At 39.6% G+C, this 18,077-nt stretch overlaps 2 protein-coding genes across 3 annotated transcripts; both read right to left on the bottom strand.

Annotated features, from left to right (window-relative positions):
* Nucleotides 1-5,349: 5,349 nt before the first annotated feature.
* Nucleotides 5,350-8,774, bottom strand: LOC127531374 (homeodomain-interacting protein kinase 1-like). The gene is made up of 10 exons (XM_051940547.1): nt 8,692-8,774; nt 8,275-8,540; nt 7,753-7,967; nt 7,395-7,583; nt 7,066-7,247; nt 6,844-6,967; nt 6,647-6,757; nt 6,482-6,556; nt 6,193-6,365; nt 5,350-6,041 (listed from the first exon to the last, which is right to left on the bottom strand). Exons 2-10 carry the CDS (start codon nt 8,504-8,506, stop codon nt 5,747-5,749), a joined length of 1,596 nt encoding a protein of 531 aa, XP_051796507.1. The 5' UTR covers nt 8,507-8,540; nt 8,692-8,774; the 3' UTR covers nt 5,350-5,746.
* Nucleotides 8,775-11,162: 2,388 nt separating this feature from the next.
* LOC127531376 (uncharacterized) lies at nt 11,163-16,864 on the bottom strand. 2 transcript variants are annotated; one of them, XR_007938428.1, is made up of 8 exons: nt 16,688-16,864; nt 15,399-16,256; nt 15,089-15,308; nt 14,388-14,608; nt 13,561-13,705; nt 13,159-13,267; nt 11,970-12,266; nt 11,163-11,297 (listed from the first exon to the last, which is right to left on the bottom strand). XR_007938428.1 is itself a non-coding variant. In XM_051940549.1 (7 exons), the coding sequence occupies exons 2-7, from the start codon at nt 15,531-15,533 to the stop codon at nt 12,239-12,241; spliced, it is 858 nt and encodes a 285-aa protein (XP_051796509.1). In that variant the 5' UTR covers nt 15,534-16,256; nt 16,688-16,864; the 3' UTR covers nt 11,846-12,238. The 2 variants fall into 2 exon arrangements, 1 of the variants encoding a protein (XP_051796509.1); XM_051940549.1 differs by lacking the exon at nt 11,163-11,297 and having other exon boundaries at nt 11,846-12,266.
* Between the last annotated feature and the right edge of the window lie 1,213 nt (nt 16,865-18,077).

Below are 18,077 nucleotides of genomic sequence, written 5' to 3'. Positions count from 1 at the left end.
AACATTTTGTCCATGATGATACGTTTTCAAAGTACAGCAACATAATGTAGAGTAAAATTCATTTTAATCGTTTCTTAATTGCTGTTATTTTCTTGTCATCCTGCTCCTCATCTTGTCAGTGGTGAATCCAGTCAACATTTACCATCAGATCAATCATTCCAGTGGTCTCATCTGATCATATCTGTTGTTTCCAATGGATCTTATGTTGTCATCTATCTTGGATCCAAATACAATGAAGAAGATCAGACAAAACAAACTGACATTAACTCCAACACAGACATTGCAATGGGTCTTCAAAAGTTATTTCAGCAAATGAATGAAATGTGAATCCACTGAGGAATGAGCCTCATGTGTTGTTAAATCTCAACATGAAGACACCATGGAAGCACCCATAAACACCAGTTTATATGGTCCTACAAATACGTCCACATCACCATTGTGGCATGTCTAAACAGGAAAACACTGAACCGTCACATTATGATACCTGGGATACATCAGATTTTAAAGATCTGTGAGACTTCTGAAGTTCATGGAATGGGAGCAAAGATTGGTCTTTCTTGAAGACAATATCGACACATTCATATATGTAAACACCTACATGAACATTGGCCCCAGAGGTCAGAATCTTTTATCCTGGAACCTCTTCAGTTTCACATATGCATGTTTCTGTTTGGTGATGTTCTCAGGAAATCTGCAGACGACACAAAGTTGTACATGTTACTCTCCTCCAGTGATTTAAAGTTAGTGAGTGAATGAGGTCATCAGCAGAGACAAACACTCTGTTAGTCAGAGCTGTGAGAGGAAGGAGGAAAGGATGAAGGGAAGGAGCTAAACTGGGACTCAAGTACAGAAAAGACACAAACTTTCACAGTGGAGTTTGATCCAAGAACAGACAGATTGTCTTCATCTTTCAGATGCTGTCAGTGAACTTCAGTCTGTTTGTCACTTTGTTTGTGCTCACAATAAGAGGTAGGTGACATATTTAACATGAACAGAGTTTTAATTAGAGAATTAAATCAAATTTCCGTCTGTTTTACATATAAGAGAATACTTTCCAGTCAATGACTGTTATTCGATCATCTTGCTGATTCATGTCTTTCTCTGCATGTTGTGTTCTTTTCCAGAGTGTAAAGGAGAAGACAAAGTGATGCAGCCATCAGGAGATGTCATTGCTGCTGAAGGAGACACAGTTACACTGGATTGTTCTTTTGAGACCAGTTCCAAGAGTCGTACACTTTTCTGGTACAAACAACAAGTGAATGACTTTCCAAAGTACATTTTAAAACGTGGTTATACTGGAGATGACAACAGTCCAGAGTTCCAGAAACACAGATTTGATGCTAAACTCAGCGAGACATCAGTAACTCTGAAGATCCAGAAGCTTCATCTGTCAGACTCTGCTGTGTACTACTGTGCTCTGCAGCCCACAGTGACAGGAAACAGTAAAACTCTGTACAAAAACCTTTGGAGCAAAGACAACAGAAAACTCCACAACATCCACTAGAGGGAGACACACTCTGTTACACTTTGTGGTTTGACAGGATATCATCTGGGTTTTCTGTCCAGCTCAGAATAAACCACAGGAAGTAAACTGTACCAGTAAAATCAATCATGTCTTCCTCAGTGTTTGCTGCCTCATTTAACTTTTAAGCTTAAATTTGATGCATAATTGCTACATCATCACTTTTCAAATCATGCTTTTATTGTATCTTCACTCATTTTGATGAAATAGATGCTTATACTTTTATATCTAAACCTTTTCCACTGTAGAAATGAAACTCACTTTAACATTACTGCAAACTCACACTAACAAGCTGGAGATGGAACAGTTAAAGCATCCATCAGGAGGGAATCAGTCAAAGGGGGTAATACAGGACCCTCCTCAGCATCTGCTGTCAGGAGGTGTTTGGTCTGTTTGGGGCTGAAATAGCATTTAGGTAATACTACTTATGATACTAATATATTCAGTAATGTTTCAGAATTCATTTCAGAGTCACAATAAGAACATCAGTGTCTTGTTCTAAAACATTATTGAAAGTGTTGTTATTATCATTAATGTTTGAGAAGAAGACATTGATGTTCTCATTGTGAGATCCTCTGGGAATGATTTCCACAGTTCAAGGGCTTGAACAGTGGAGCTGCAAGTAGAGATTCAGTGTTTATTAATCTGCCAGTAATATGAAGCCTATAAAATATGAGAAAATGGAGAACAACATTAATCAGTGCTTCCTGAAGTCCCAGACATCAAATGTCTTGTTTCATCCACAGCATAAAGGTGCTCAGTTTACTGTCACAGAGGAGGAAAGAAACCAGAAAATTCTCACATAAAGGAAACTGCACTCAGAGAATTCTGACATTTTTTGTTAAAAATATTCCACTGATCAATCGATCATCAAAACTGTGAGCTAATAATTTAATAGTTGACAATCAATGACAGATGAATCATTGCTGCTCTAATGAACAGCAAAAGATCACATTGTGTCACAAGTATGGATGACAAATTCATTGATTTCAATTTGAAATTTGAAAAAATGCAGTTAGCAAAACACAAGAGCTGTCACAAAATCCACCATTAATTTTTGTCCTCAAATCATTCAGTTCTGGTCACATGGAGAGATTCAGGAACAGTCAGAAGGTTTCTGCTTGATGATCTTAAACAGCCAACAGGTTCATAAGGAGTGAAAACACAACCAATGAGTTACTGTCTGGCTGTGTAAGGCCTTAAAAACTCACAATAAAATCTTCAAACCAATTCTAAACCAGCTTGTTCAGTGAAGGTCAGTAGAATTCACAGTGATGTGATTATTTCTACTGGAACAAGTTCAAACTGAGCAGCAGGATTCTGGATAACATGAAGCCTGTAAATGTTTCCTTCACTGATGTCACAGGAAACTATTGAACATTCTATGGCACTGAGGTGGCGTCTGTTATCTTCTATGCAGTGGTCTGCTGGGGAGCACTGAAAGGGACAGAAAGAGACTGAACAGACTGGTCATAAGGACCGGTTCTGTCCTGGACTGCTCTCTGGACTCCATAGAGGAGGTGGGTGAGAGGAGGATGTTGGCAAAGTTCACATCTGTCATGGACAATCCCTCTCACCCACTGCATGTGACTGCTGGGTCTTTAAACAGCTCCTTCAGCAGCAGACTAAGATATTCATCCTGCAAGAAGGAGCGCTATCACAGGTCATTCATATCATCTGCTGTAAGACTTCACAACATCAGCATCACTGGCTGATGTTCATATCAACCAGACTATAACATATCTCCATCTCAAACCATGATAAAATCTGCACAACAATTTTTTGCACTGCTTGCATCTTGCATTTTTAAAATGACATTTATTCCACAAGTCATTTAATGTTGCTGTCACTCATGGGTGTAACGGACGCGGGGTACGCGTGGGACATGTCCCCCGCACTTTCCACATCTCACATTTCTTCAATACCATTTGACTTGACACCAACTGACTCATATTTTAAAACAAGAGTTTTCATCAGTATTGAGTTCCATAATAAGATTCTCATAATCAAAAACCTGCTCCAGTAGCATTTCTTGAATCATCTGAGGTCAGAGATGTCAGTCAGAATGTTGTGCCTTTTGTTTTAAGACGTTCAGAGTTTGATGACTGATGAGTCGGTTGAATTATGTATAGATATGTGCTCACAATTGATCTCCATGTATTTAAGTCTTTTGGTCCCAAAAGAGGAGAGTCAGGGAGGAGAAAAAAGAATAGGCTATCTATGGTGTAAATTTAAAACTATTTTTTACTCCTTCTCCTTATAATTCTATCTCAGAATTTTGATTTTCAGATTTTTTAATGATTATTTCCATAACAAAGAGCAGAGTCAGGCAGGAGATGGACCAGAGGCGGCGGCCAGCAGTAATGTTGACCATGCAGGGTCTGCAGAGGTGAAAAAATATATATAGAAGTGGCTGAGAAAAAAATATGTATCTGTGGGTTAAAGTGATTTTGAGGTTAAATTCTACTGCAATTTTTACTCTTCCTAATGCTATTTCAGAATTTTTCTTACCACATTTTTTTATGTTTATTGCCATAACAGAAAGAGCAGAGTCAGGGATGAGATGGATCAGAGGCCAGCAGCAGGGACAAGGATGTAGGGTCTTTACAGGTAAGGAGAGATTATAACTTCCTGAAAATAAGATACCTATTGCAGGGAGAAACCAGGCAGTACTGATCATTTCATGTTCAGTGTTTGGCACCTTTGGCTACTCGTCCAGTAGATGTTCAAGGGACATTGTTGTCAACTCAACTAGAGTTTGGCCACTAAAACTTTAGATTTTATAGTTTAAAGTTTTATACTTTATAGTTTAAAGAACTAGCCTAGTTGGTCCCCTGGTATTGTACTGTGGCTGTTAGGGATTATGTGGTTCTTTAGCCACTAAGGACGGTGCAATTAAATGTAAGAGAATGATAAATCGCTCTGAAAAATGTGTCCCCCTCACTTCTGAGATGGTGGTTACGCCCATGCAGCAAACAAACAAACATGGTGGAAAAAAAGAAAACAGAGGAGAACCTACTGGAACTGTAGTTTGACAGCAAAAGGAATGAGTGGATAACAAAAAAATTCAATAATAATTTTTTTTGTTTTTTTTGCTTTGAAAATGTGGTTGTTTTAGATTTGTAATTTGTTTTTCTTTGGTTTGGGGAAGTCCGACCGTCAAGACTACAGCAGAGGAAATTGTGTTTTCAATAACTATTTTTTTCAATGGTAAATTCTTTTTTTTTTCAATGACAACCAATACTGTCTCTATTTTAGCTCCATGAGGAAATGCCTGACCGTCTGAGCAAACAATGAGCTCCGCAAAATTAACTGCACAACGAAAATGTAAAGGATTACAAATGATTAAGACTGATAGTTATGGGAGACTTGTAAGTTGCAGAGTGCAGGAAAAATAACTTCATCACTCATTGCAATGAGATGTGCTTGTCCCTTTTAACCCTTGTAGCACCACTTTGTTTACAAGGCATGTTTTGTTTTTCAAAAATCTTCAAAATGCACACTCTTTTTAGAGCCAGAAACTGTAAAAATGGAAAGAGTGGTTCAACTTTCCCACTGTTTGTCATAAATACCATCAGTTTTGTGTGGTTACAGAGAGAAAGCATCTTGAAAATAAGCCTAAAATTGTCAGATTTCATTGTAGTCACTTTATTTAAAATGTCAAATTTAAAAATTCACCAAAAATAACGATGGAAATTGTAAATAAAAAAAGAAACCCAAAGACTCTCTGCTCTGCACGGCAACTGAGAAGCCACAACTGACTCAGGGCAGTTGTGAGCATCAACCATGTGACCAAAATCCAGACACTTTTTAGGTGAAACTTTCAATTCATTTTCAATACATTTTATTCACCAGTTCAAATGGGTCATCACAAGACACTTCAATGAGGAAAGTAAAGACAAAATAATACAGAGAAATCCAACAAATCCAAAGTTTCCTTTGGATTCCCTGTCTGAGCAAGCACTTGGCGACAGTGGGGAGGTAAAACTCCCTTTTTCAGGAAGAACCCTCCGGCAGAACCAGGCTCAGACAAGGCGGCCATCTGCCTCGACCGGTTGGGGTGAAGGTAAACCCAGCGAACGATGCTGAGGTCAGGAACTGATACGGACTTTTGTTGATTTTAAAACAAAAAAACAAAAAACAAAAAAAAAGGAACTGTAAGTCCGAAATGTGGATCCAGTCCATTAGTGCTGCTCAGTTCATCACATCAGATGTATCACATCCTTAAACTTGGACACAGCAGCAGCAGCAGAACGTCTTCTTTCTCCAGGAGAAGATGCGTTCGAAGCAGTTCTTCTTCTTTGTCTTTGTCCTTCTCTGGTCCTTCTCATTGCCTTTAGTGTCTTCATCATTGTTTCTGTCTTTGCTGGTCTCAGTGTCTTTAGCAGTGTCACTGTCCTCAAGCTTACTGCTCTTCAGGTCACTTTCATCATCGGGCAAGCCTGTCAGGTTGATTCTGTTCTCTGGATCTGCAGGCTTAACCGTGATGGACAGGCTGGTGGAGGGTCTCGGTTCATCGCTAAAAAAGAAAACATACACGGTTGGGTTTACATCCGACAAGCAGAGAATGTAAACATGAAAATCAACAAAAGTCCATATCAGTCTTTTGTCACCTGCTGGGCTGCTAATGTCTCACAACCTGTGTACAAAGTAAACAGAAACACACTTACCAACTGCTGGTGGGGGAGTTGCTGCTGAGGTAGCTTCTCGTGATAAAGGGATGCTTCAGGATACCACTGGGGGTGATTCTGTCTTTCTCGTCCCATTGAAGCATCGCCTTCAGGAGCTCGATGCACTCCTTCCTCTCATCAGCCTCTGCTAGGTTGTCCGTCTCAGAGCACACCTGGTGCAGAAAACATTTTGAAAGTCCAACAGTGGTCAAATCACCTTCCACCGTGAAATGTGAATGCCATAAATGAAGGTGAATTTTCAGCAACTAGCTGCTGCTTCCTAACGTACCGTTTCGATTTCATCCAGAGAGCTGAACTGGTAAACTGCGTCGTCGAAATGGGTCCCAAAACACTCTGTAGGTCTCTGAAAGAAGAAAACAATCATGCTTACTAAAGTCTTTATCTTATTGAGTGAGTAAAGGTCAGAGGTAAAATCACAGTAGGAGTATTGTACCTTCAGCTGCCACAAACCATCAGGCATTTTCTGAAAAAATAATTCTGATCTTCGTCCAGCATCGATGACATGTTGTGGCGGCGGACCCAACAGACCGATCATGCGTAGGAGCTGCAAACAAAACATAACACCGTGTTAGACCTGAAGCTAATCCTGTGACGGCTTCTAATGTGTTTCAGCTGCAGTAATTTACTCACTGTCCAGTATTCGGAGTCTGTTCCGAAGAGACCATCTGAAGTCATCATCCTCTCCATCACGCAGCCTAATGACCAAATGTCGATGGCCTCAGAATACGGCAGGCCCAGGATGATTTCTGGAGCTCTGAAAGTGGAAAAAACATCAAATGAAGATGTGACACAGTAGACAATAAGGAGACAGCGCTGAATTAAAGAAGTTTAAAAAGTATCAGTATTTCATACCTATATGCAACTACTTGGAGGAGCTTTCCCGCTTTGGTTTTGGAGCTGTACTCGGCCTCACCAAAGTCAATGAGTTTGACTCTGAAGGGCTGCTTCACACGATCCACCATCATGATGTTGTCTTCCTTCAGATCAGCGTGGATTATGCCAGCACTCTTTGTCGTATCCAGAGCTACAGCCAGCTGCAAGTAACAACATTTATCAGGAGTTTGTTAAAGAAATCTGTCACATGACAATAAAAGCAGAAGTTGTAAAGGTTCCTGAAACACCCATGTTGATTCTAGCACCACTCAAGGAGAGAAATATAAGGAGACAATAGAAGGTCATACCTGCTCAATAATTGTGCGGACGTGTTCCAGTGGCATTGGCTGTTGTGAATTCCGCAAATAGTCCCACAGGCTGATGTCCAATTTTTCAAACACCAGTTGCCGCTTATTTTTTATGAAGACGTCTCCTTTGTAGTCGATGATGTTTGACTGCTTCGAGTTGTGGCTCACGAGCTTTTTCATGATTTCCGCCTGTGGAGAGACAATATGTTTGCTGAGCCACAGAGTCCAATCAGTTTTTCTCAACAACTAAAAAGTACATAACATCACCAGTACCACTACTCAGAATATTGTAGTAGTACTACCTCTTTTTGAAAAATGTCTTTTTTGTGTCACTGTTCAGCTGGAATCAGTGTCTTACCTCATGGTCTAGATTGCTCCATTCGGGCACCTTTACAGCCACGTGCTCTTCGGTGTCGTTCTTCACACATTCCACCACTAATGCAAAGCCTCCATGTCCGATTTCTTTCACGAACGTGTAGCCTGTTGAGACTTCGGAACGCTGGCTTGTGGTACTCTCCTCAGAGGAAGATGAGGATGAACTTTGAATGTTCTTTTTGAGCTTGTCACAGAAGCCTGAAAGTGAAGCAGACACAAATGAGAAACATATTCTATGGATGTCTTGTTGAACCATTGGTAATCTACCACACTGATGTCATCTCAGTTTTCAATCATATTTGCTAAATATTGAACCAATTATCATAAAACAACAGCACTGAGTGTTACAACCTGTTCTGAATTGTGTTATAAGGCATATTGGACAGTATAGCAGCAAAACTACATGGATGTTTCCTCAGAAACTCCAAAGTGTTTACTTCATTAAACAGAAGTCTGCTCTTTACAGGAGTACTGGTTGGTTTTAGTTATCCAGTTATGACCAAACCTGAACACTTCTTCTTTATCCAGGAGAAGGCGCATTGGAAGTAGTTCTTCTTCTTTGTCTTTGTCTTTCTCTGCGCCTTCTTCTTGACTTCAGTGTCTTCATCATTGTCCTTGTTGTTCTCATTGTCTTTAGCAGTGTCACTGTCCTCAAGCTTACTGCTCTTCAGGTCACTTTCATCATCAGGCAAGCCTGTCAGGTTGATTCTGTTCTCTGGATCTGCAGGCTTAACCATGATGGACACGGTGGTGGAGGGTCTAGATTCATCGCTAAAAAAGAAAACATACACGGTTGGGTTTACATCCGACAAGCAGAGAATGTAAACATGAAAATCAACAAAAGTCCATATCAGTCTTCTGTCACCTGCTGGGCTGCTAATGTCTCACAACCTGTGTACAAAGTAAACAGAAACACACTTACCAACTGCTGGTGGGGGAGTTGCTGCTGAGGTCGCTTCTAGTGATAGAGGGATGGTCGAGGATATCACTGGGGGGGTTCTGTCCTTCTCCTTTGAGTTGTGGCTCATGGGTTTGTTCAGGATTTTCACCTGTGGAGAGACAATATGTTTGCTGAGCCACAGAGTCCAATCAGTTCTTCTCAACAACTAAAAAGTACATAACATGAGCAGTACCACTACTCAGAATCTTGTCGTGGTACTACCTCTTTTTAAAACAATGTCTTTTTTGTGTCACTGTTCAGCTGGAATCAGTGTCTTACCTCATGGTCTTGACAGTTCCGTTCGGACACCTTTATGGCCTCGTGCTCTTCAGTGTTGTTTGTCATACGTTCCGGCACAAATCCACAGCTTCCATGTTCCAGGTTTTGCATCAACTTGTAGTCTTCTGGGACTTCGAAAGGATGCCTTGTAGTACTCTCCTCAGAGGAAGATGAGGATGAGGATGAACTTTGATTGTTCATTTTTATCTTGTCAAAAAAGACTGAAAGTGAAGCAGACACAAATGAGAACCATATTCTATGGATGTCTTGTTGAACCATTGGTAATCTACCACACTGTAGTGATCTCAGTTTTCAATCATATTTGCTGAATATTGAACCAATTATCATAAAACAACAGCACTGAGTGTTACAACCTGTTCTGAATTGTGTTATAAGGCATATTGGACAGTATTGCAGCAAAACTACATGGATGTTTCCTCAGAAACTCCAAAGTTTTACTTCATTAAACAGAAGAGTGGAGTTACTTACTTCACAAAAGTTTGTTTATCTAGATTTTGCTGAAATGTGGAAGTCTCTGAGTTTGGTGTTAAGCTGGTTTCACTGAACTACTCAATAAACGAATAAATAACTCAATAAAATAAATTGAAATGGTGTCTCCACTCAGAGATTTTGTGTTTGCCATGAATTCTACAATGCCTTTAAAAACAATTTAAAATTTCTCAGCATTGTTTAATTTTGAAAATGGCATTTTAAATGACTAAAACTGGCCCTGTTTTCCTCATCTATCTGCACTTAATAACTTATAGTGACATATTCTGAGTAATGTTGTTATAAATTGTTGAAATCTCTCATTTATTAGAACATTTTCTGCTCAACCATGTCTCATTTGACAGATTTTTTCTCACATAAAATACATTTCAAATATATGAAAAAGGCTAACTTTTAGAAATGTGTTCAGTATGTTTATTTACAAATCAAAATCAAATTTAAAAAATAATTGAAATTGTCACTGAAAGTCTCATCTTTGAGCACACATTACCCCAAAAAAACAATAATGCAGAAATCAACCAATGATATTTTCTGACACTTTTCTACTTTCATGCCAGGATAATACAAAATAAAACACACAGAAGATTTTTTTAACATTAAATGCTTGGTCAGAAAAATGAAAAAGAAAATGTGATGAACTTTAGTAACTGATTGAGCAGATATGACAAGTTGTAGCACCAAAAACAAAAATATTACTGGATAGCTTAATCCAATTTCATTTTGGATTCCATGTTGCAAGTTAAGGAAACAGAATGAGCTATTACCTTACTTATTACACTTACTGAATGAATTTACTGATCAGAAAAAAGTGATCTTAACTCTTGCTCACATCAACACATCAGATTATCTTTATATTCTCCAAAATGAATATTTCCCAGTAGAAAAATCCTGCTATCCCAACATATCTATGTATTTGGTCATGGTTATAGTCAATTTATTCCAAGTTTGGAGCTTTAAAACCATATTTTGTCTTAACAAACATGTTTGTCCTGCTCTTTACAGGAGTTGGTTTTATCCAGTTATGACCAAACCTGAACACATCACTTCCCTTCCACACTGCTAAGATCTTACTTTTTAATAACAAGATGTTAAAAATTACAAGACAAGTACAAAACTGAGTGTTACATCCTGTTCTGACTCACAGATTTCATTACAAATTGGACAGAGTTGTAGAAAAATAGATTTTAAAACTTCCTTCTGAATGTTTCCTCTGGTGTTTGCTTCATCAAGCAGAGCAGTGAAGTCACTTACCTCAAAAATGTTGGCTTCTTTGGGTTTTCTTGAAAGGTTAAAGTTGAGATTAATCTCGATGTCCTGCTCGTTTCAAGTCGTCCTGTTGTCTTGTTGAAATCTGGAAGACACTGTGCAGAACTGTCTGCACCCTGATTTAAATGCAGCACTACCTCGTTCAAATGTAAACAAAGCAGCATATATGTAATGTTGTTATTTTTTAAACTTTTAGCTGTCATATTTACTGTAAAGAAAGCACACAGTGGATAAATTTGGGTTCATGTAAAATGCTGAAACACTGGTGTAGTCATTGTATATGAGGAATATGGCTTTCCAAAGGGAACAAACTTGGACTTAGTTGAGCCTTTGCAGAAAACATGTTGGGGGTAAATTGTGCCATCAATTATGTTGAAGTAAAATTTAAATGTTCCATCTCATATAATGTAAGATCTGTCTCCATTTGTTCATGGATGACCTGATGGGCTGAAAAGTCATTCTGTCCATCTTCATCTGCCACCTGACGTATGAACTTCCCCTTCTTTACTTCTCCTACACTGCAAAAAGTCCTCCTTCAAAAACAAGAAAAAACCCCACAAAAACAAGTGACATATTACTTAAACTAAGCAAAATTATCTGCCAACAGAACAAGAAAATTTGGCTTGTCAAGATTTTCCAAAACAAGTAAAAATATCTAACCTCAATGAAACCCAAAATACCTTAAAATTAGTATATTCTCACTAATAACAAGTGCATTTTTCTTGGAAGAAATAAAAAATATGAGAGCTCTTTTCTCAATATGTTGAAAAATATTCTGAAATGAAGCAAATGCTCGTGCCATTGTCTTGACATAATGATATGTAGTAAGCATTACATGACTTGAAAAGTTATACTAAAATCTAATTTACTTTTCTTGATGGAACGGCAACAGTTCAGAATATTTTTCTCTCTATGTAGGATAATTTTCTTAAAATTCTTAAAATGAGCCAAATGCTGTGGAATTCAAAAATATTCATGCTTATAATCAGTGATCCTGACTACAAGAACAGTAAATGTCACTTGCTTAAATGAAGATACAAATCCAATTTCTTTTCACCTCTTTATTATATTTAAGGTGCAATCTGTATCAAAAACATTTTACAGAAGAAAGTGCTCTGAGGAGCCCTGAACAAATGCTAAGACCTGAACAAACTGACTCATCTAACATTTTCTGGAACTACAGAACAACGTACAAGCCTACTCACTGAACTTCCTCCACTCAGCCATAGCTTTTTTATATGAAGAAGTCATGTCTTGGTCATGGATGGCATCCATGAGGACCTCTGTCTGCAGCACAGAGAGGAGTGTGGTTATGCACTTGGGGTATGTGAGGTGAAAGGTGTAGCAGCATGCCATGATGTACATCACACTGAGATGTCCTCCTTTGGGAAGATCAGCACAGGCATGGTTCCGATGGCCAGAATGCAGTTGCTCTCACAGACGATCACTACAGGGCTGGAGAGCGGTCTTGCGTTCAGGAAAGCGTTGGGGTCTTCCACAGACTGAAACACAAATAGAAATATGAGGCTAATTAAGTGTGAATTGAAGCTTATTTGTGTGTGTGTTTATGAGAGTAAACTAAATGGATATGTGGCAGGGTAGCAATGCTCGTCTTTGTCTATAATTGAAATAAAAATGAATATGTGGAAGTGACACAAGAAAGTTAAGTGTAAAAGAAACAAAGTAGTTGTGAGCCAGTGTTTATTACTTTTTATGGATGTGTGTCAAGGAGCCTACTACACTGCCTGCAACTACAGCTGTCATTCTGTTTTGCCTGACTGATGTGAGTCGTCCAGATATGCTCTTTGTAATGTTAGACATTTTTCTTTGGTCATTGCCAGGCTCTAGTAATGCAACAATATTCTTCATAAACAGCTTCACTGGGTTAAGGCAGTAAAAGCAGTCTGATGTCAAAATATTGGAAGCATTTATCATTTCTGTTTTGTGGGATCAAATACACAGGCGAGTTCAGTGATTGTTTAATTTCTGAAATGTCTTTACTCAATCCTGTCGTTTGCTTCTTTTTAGTACTTAAGAAGTGCCGTGATGTAGCTTGATAGGAGATGTCAGAATTGACCACATTATATGCCACATGACATATGATGTGCTGTAGAATACATCTCTTTCAAATTTGTTTACTTCTGTGGCTGTATCACAGCTTATGTTGCAAAGAAAATGAAACTGAGCGCTTCACCCAGTTTCTTAAAGTAGGCCTATTCCTTTCTCAGTGTGGCAATATGAATGTTTTCAAAATGCAGTGGTGTGATGTATCAAAAGCAAATATTTACAATAAAAAAAAATCAGGAGAATGTCTAAAAATGCGGTCCCTTAACAATAGAGTTTAATAGCCCTGTTGTAAAGCATGTGAAAAACTATCAAACATCATTTTTTTACCTCAAGATGTGAAGAATGGCCTCACTTGCATGCCCCAACTTCTTGGGTGGAGCAATGGGTGATGGGAAGACGTCTGGCAAAGCTTTCATCATCGCAACCCCTCGCTTTACTGTGAAAAACAAAACCACCTAATTTTATTTACTGCAGTCAGTTATGCAAAAAACTACATAAAACAGAGTAACAAGACAAGAAACATAAGTGAGTGTGGTTGGGAGAGACTGCAAGAAGCAGTAAACTGCAGGTGGGAAAATGAAAAAAGCACATGGTAGAAGTGGTTAGGATGGTTGACAAGTTATGTAAATGGAAAATACTTGGTGGATGTGTGAAACTGAGCAGCACCAGCAGCACTGACTACTGTGGTCAGCTCATGGATTCTTAAGTCATCAAATGATAAGTAATTACCTTTATCAGCCAGTGGAGGTCTCATGACTTTTTTGAAAACGCCATAAAACTGGATCTTCTCACAAAAGGTCTTCCAGCGGTTCTTCAGTTCAGGTATGAAGTGGGGGTTTCCTTGATTGAGGATCCGCTGCAGTTCATCCATTATCTACCACAAAAGGACACATAGCAAATACCTGTTAAATCAACATTCCAATCAAAATCTAGTCAATAAAAAATGTCTGGACCCATTATGTAAAGACCAAACAAATGAATTTCCCTTCGGGGAGCAATAAAGTTCTATTCTATGTAAGTAGAAATTGCAGAGTGACCTGCTTTGTGAATTATGAAACAATTTGTGCAAAAAAGAACCTGGCCAACATCTGTCCTTAATTTAAAAAATGGAAAATGGCTAACAATCTATCATTTGTAAACTAACATACATGCAATCATGCATCCATCCATCCATCCTCTATACACCGCTTTATCCTCATTAGGGTCGGGGCTGACTCGGGCGAAGGCGGGGGACACCCTGGACAGGTCACCAGTCTGTCACAGGGTTACATATACAGACAGACAATCACACGCACATTCACACATCTATGGACAATTTAGAGTAACCAATTGACCTCAGCATATTTTTGGACTGTCGGAGGAAGCCAGAGTACCCGGAGAAAACCCACGCATGCACAGGGAGAACATGCAAACTCCATACAGAAAGATCCCAGGCCGGGATTTGAACCGGGGATCTTCTTGCTGCAAGGTGAAAGTGCTAACCACTACGACACTGTGCAGCCCCACATACAATCATATTAAACATAAATCAACTTAAAATGATTTGATTTGCTTACATGATCCACTTCTCTGAAGCAGGGATATGCTTGAAGAATCTTGGTAGGTCTGTCGTGCTCCTTCAGAACATCAGAGTCGATGTAAGCCCGTCTTGCTTGGTATTCCAGGTCCAACAGCTGGGCAACATCCTTCTTGTTGGGCCTGGGCTTGGATTTGTATAGCTTCTGCAGAACTTTGTAGTGTCTGGCCTGGTTCTGTGGGCTGTCAGTAGTTTCAGGCCCTATTGTTGAAATGAAATTATGATTACTGTTTCACTTTCTGCCATTACAGTTTGAAGAAACATACAAATATTCAAAGTTACTGACTTTTAGTTTAATCATTTCAATGTTTGTATCTAAAACTAAACCATGTATAAATGACTTCTAAAAAGAAATGTGACAGTACATCCGCAACAACTCACCACACTTTCTCACAACTCAACTCTATATGGAGTAGATGTTTATTGATAATAAAATACAATATTTCTTTAGCGTATTCCAGTGAAGTAATAGTTACGAGTCTGAAGTCTTAAGTCAGCAGGAGTATTCTCTCTCTTTCTCTCTGCTCTTTCCAGCTGATCCACCAGAACCAGACTGAGCTAAAGCTGCTATCATGAAAAGATAATCTTGATGATTAATGATTAATACCTTAAAGGCACTCCCCCTTTTCAATACTTGTAGCAATTTTAATACAAAAATACAATCTCAGTATGTGCTTTTACCATCCACCTGTTCAGCCTCCGGGGAAGTGCCTCCAGACTGCGGTGATGTTTCCAAGCTCAAAGTTGAAGCATTGGACCCGCTGTCATCAGTGGGTGACCCATGGCTGCTGCTCTCAAAGCTGATGGCCAGTCGCCTCTTTCTTGAAGGAGTTGCTCCCTGCTTCTTTTTGGGGGTTGTCACATTTTGGACCCTTCTCAAAAGCTGCTTCTTCACAGATTCCTGACAAAAACATGGAACGTAAAAATCACATTGATCGTAATGAAATTACGGCATAAAAGCTCCGATCCCAAATAAAGCATATCCTCCTACCCACTCAGCTCCACTGGCTGCAGACCTGTCCCGCAGCATTGGGTAGTATACAATCAGACGCTGAGCCATCGCAGTTAGCTCACGGCTACTTGGATATCGGAAGTCATCCCCTGCAGCTCTCTTTATGGCGATCATGCTTGTTACTGTGTTCCTTATTATGCGACAGCGAAGCTCTTTGGAGAGTGTGAAGTCTTCTTCTTGTCCAGCACGCTGTTTTTCAAAAAAGGTGGTTCTTGACAGCTCCAGCTCTGTGTCTGTGTATACAACATATTGTGGACTTTGAAGCTGTACAGTTCTGCTGGCACTGTCTCCTGGCTTTGAAGAGGGGACAGGTGCAGGGAAGGAAGAAGGAGTGGACAAAGCGTTTGGGGTAGGTGGAATTGATGCACCATCATAAGTTCCAGAGGAGGTGCCTGGGTGAGGCTGCTCCAGTTCTTCACACTGAAAAACACAAAAATTGATCTCACATTAATTGTAAGTAGTGCACTACAAGCAACAACACCAAAAAGGAAATGTTTCCGTCAGGTTTTGCAGGATTGGGCCAAAATGCAGTGACAACCAAACAGGTAGCAAAGAACAAATAGGAAGACTAGAGAAAGTTAGGAAGAATAGACACTACAAAATAAAACAGAAAAACGAACAGGGAACAAAAGACACAGAGCATGACAGTTTCACTGAAATTGTAAATCACAGCATAGTTTAATGTCCACACAACGTTAAAATCGGATATCACCTCATTTTCACCATGAGTGGTCCTCCAAATGGCTTTCCTTCGGAAAAAGTGCTCAGGCCCCGGAAAGAGGTCACGCAAGTCCACCTTAGACAGACTGGGAAGCAATTCTGTGCTAATATTAGCAGCTGAAAAACACATACAATCACACTGTAAATATACAGTATGAGGTCATAACCTGGTTAAGTCAGTGGTGGCAGCACAGAAGCACAGCTTAAGCAGGAACATATATCTACATTTAGCTAAAGTCTAACCATGATTTTGAACCCAGCCGCGCGCGCGCGCGCGCGCCTCCCCTACCAACCCTCCGCAACCATTCTAACGTGCAACACAAAACATGCTAAAGCTAAAGTTAATAGCTGCCTAAAAGTTGTTCCTTCTGTTTCTGACAATAAAATAATATAAACTATTTTTACGGCAAGACTTTTCGTGTAGCTGTTCACTGTTTCTAGCCCACATTTGGCTAGAAGGTCAGTTTGTTCAAACTAGCATGTGAGGACTTAGCTAACTTCACAATTAGCTGACCATGCAAAGACATGTAAAAGCAAATTAACATTACCTTTCAATACTGCAACTGTTGTAGGATCCATGCCTGAAAAAGCATTTCGAGTTTCATCCGTGGCGTAGTCAGTTTATAGGATTTCCAACAGTCTTGCAAACGGCAGAATTGTGCACAGGTAGCCTGCTGCAACTGACCCACTGCAGACTACAGTCGTCGGACTCTTTCTGGCCGTTCCATTTGGAATGTACCATGTCATAAAATGGGGGGGGGGGCATACATGTCGTAATGTTGTACGAGGGGAGAATGTTTGAACTAATGCAGTCATAATTTGAAATTCAAACAGTATATTGAAAAAAATATTACTGCATGCAGTTAATTCCATAAATTACATTATAAATATGAATAAAAAACATTTAAAAAATCTTAATTCATAGGACAAGGTACGGACAAGGTACGTTTTATCCGTTTGTTTCCTGGCTATAAAACACACAAGCAGAAACAAAAAATCAAGCCGTTATTTCGTTTTTTCGTTTTGAGCAAAAAACAAAAAAACAGGAAACGGTTCGTTTTTTCGTTTTTTCGTTTTGAACAAACAAACAAACAAAACAGGAAACGGTTCGTTTTTTCGTTTTTTCGTTTTCAGCCCCAAAATGAAAATACGACTCCATATTCCGTTTCATTGGTGGGCGGGGCTTCGGAGCCTGCCAGTGCACAATAAAGCTCCTGCCCATCACAATAAAGCTCTTGCGCTGGCATTCATAGACAGACTGACTTTCATTGTATTGCCTGCCCCCACTGCACTTCCCCTAAGTCTAAATCAAAGCAAGTCGTGTACACAGTAATGACAGTCATAACCAGTGGTGTCGTCTAGTTTTTTCTACTGGGTATACTCCAACCTCATAAACCAAAGCCAGGTCAGGTTCTCATATATGTGCGTGTGCACTCACATGTCCACGCGCACACACACACACACACACACACACACACACACACACACACACACACACACACACACACACACACACACACACACACACACACGCAGCAGCAGCAGCTCCTTTATTTCAAACTACCAATTAGATACTTATAGACATTATAGCGTCAGCAGCTCCTCCTCCTGCCATCAGGTAGAGCTGATGTTTCCTCTTCATCAGGTAGACCTGATGTTTCCTCTCCATCAGGTAGAGCTGATGTTTCCTCTTCATCAGGTAGAGCTGATGTTTCCCCTTCATCAGGTAGAGCTGATGTTTCCTCTTCATCAGGTAGAGCTGATGTTTCCCCTTCATCAGGTAGAGCTGATGTTTCCCCTTCATCAGGTAGAGCTGATGTTTCCCCTTCATCAGGTAGAGCTGATGTTTCCTCTTCATCAGGCTCCCTTTCCTAAATGTTAACCTTAGCTCCAGCTGTAGTGTTCCCTAAAGTGGCAGTATTCACAGGACAAGCAACA

This window comes from Acanthochromis polyacanthus, chromosome 20, assembly GCF_021347895.1.
Source record: "Acanthochromis polyacanthus isolate Apoly-LR-REF ecotype Palm Island chromosome 20, KAUST_Apoly_ChrSc, whole genome shotgun sequence".
In the NCBI taxonomy this organism is placed as follows: domain Eukaryota; kingdom Metazoa; phylum Chordata; class Actinopteri; family Pomacentridae; genus Acanthochromis; species Acanthochromis polyacanthus.
This window is presented reverse-complemented; position numbering and strand designations above follow the sequence as displayed.

Coding starts and splice junctions, on each gene's coding strand:
- LOC127531374 (XM_051940547.1), bottom strand. CDS start 8,506: ATGGTTAAGCCTGCAGATCCAGAGAACAGAATCAACCTGACAGGCTTG. Junction 6,758..6,843: donor CAGACTCCGAATACTGGACA/GTGAGTAAATTA, acceptor TTTTGTTTGCAG/CTCCTACGCATGATCGGTCT. Junction 6,366..6,481: donor CTCTGGATGAAATCGAAACG/GTACGTTAGGAA, acceptor TTTCTGCACCAG/GTGTGCTCTGAGACGGACAA.
- LOC127531376 (XM_051940549.1), bottom strand. CDS start 15,533: ATGATCGCCATAAAGAGAGCTGCAGGGGATGACTTCCGATATCCAAGT. Junction 14,609..15,088: donor GGAGGCTGAACAGGTGGATG/GTAAAAGCACAT, acceptor TTTCAACAATAG/GGCCTGAAACTACTGACAGC. Junction 13,706..14,387: donor GCTTCAGAGAAGTGGATCAT/GTAAGCAAATCA, acceptor CTTTTGTGGTAG/ATAATGGATGAACTGCAGCG.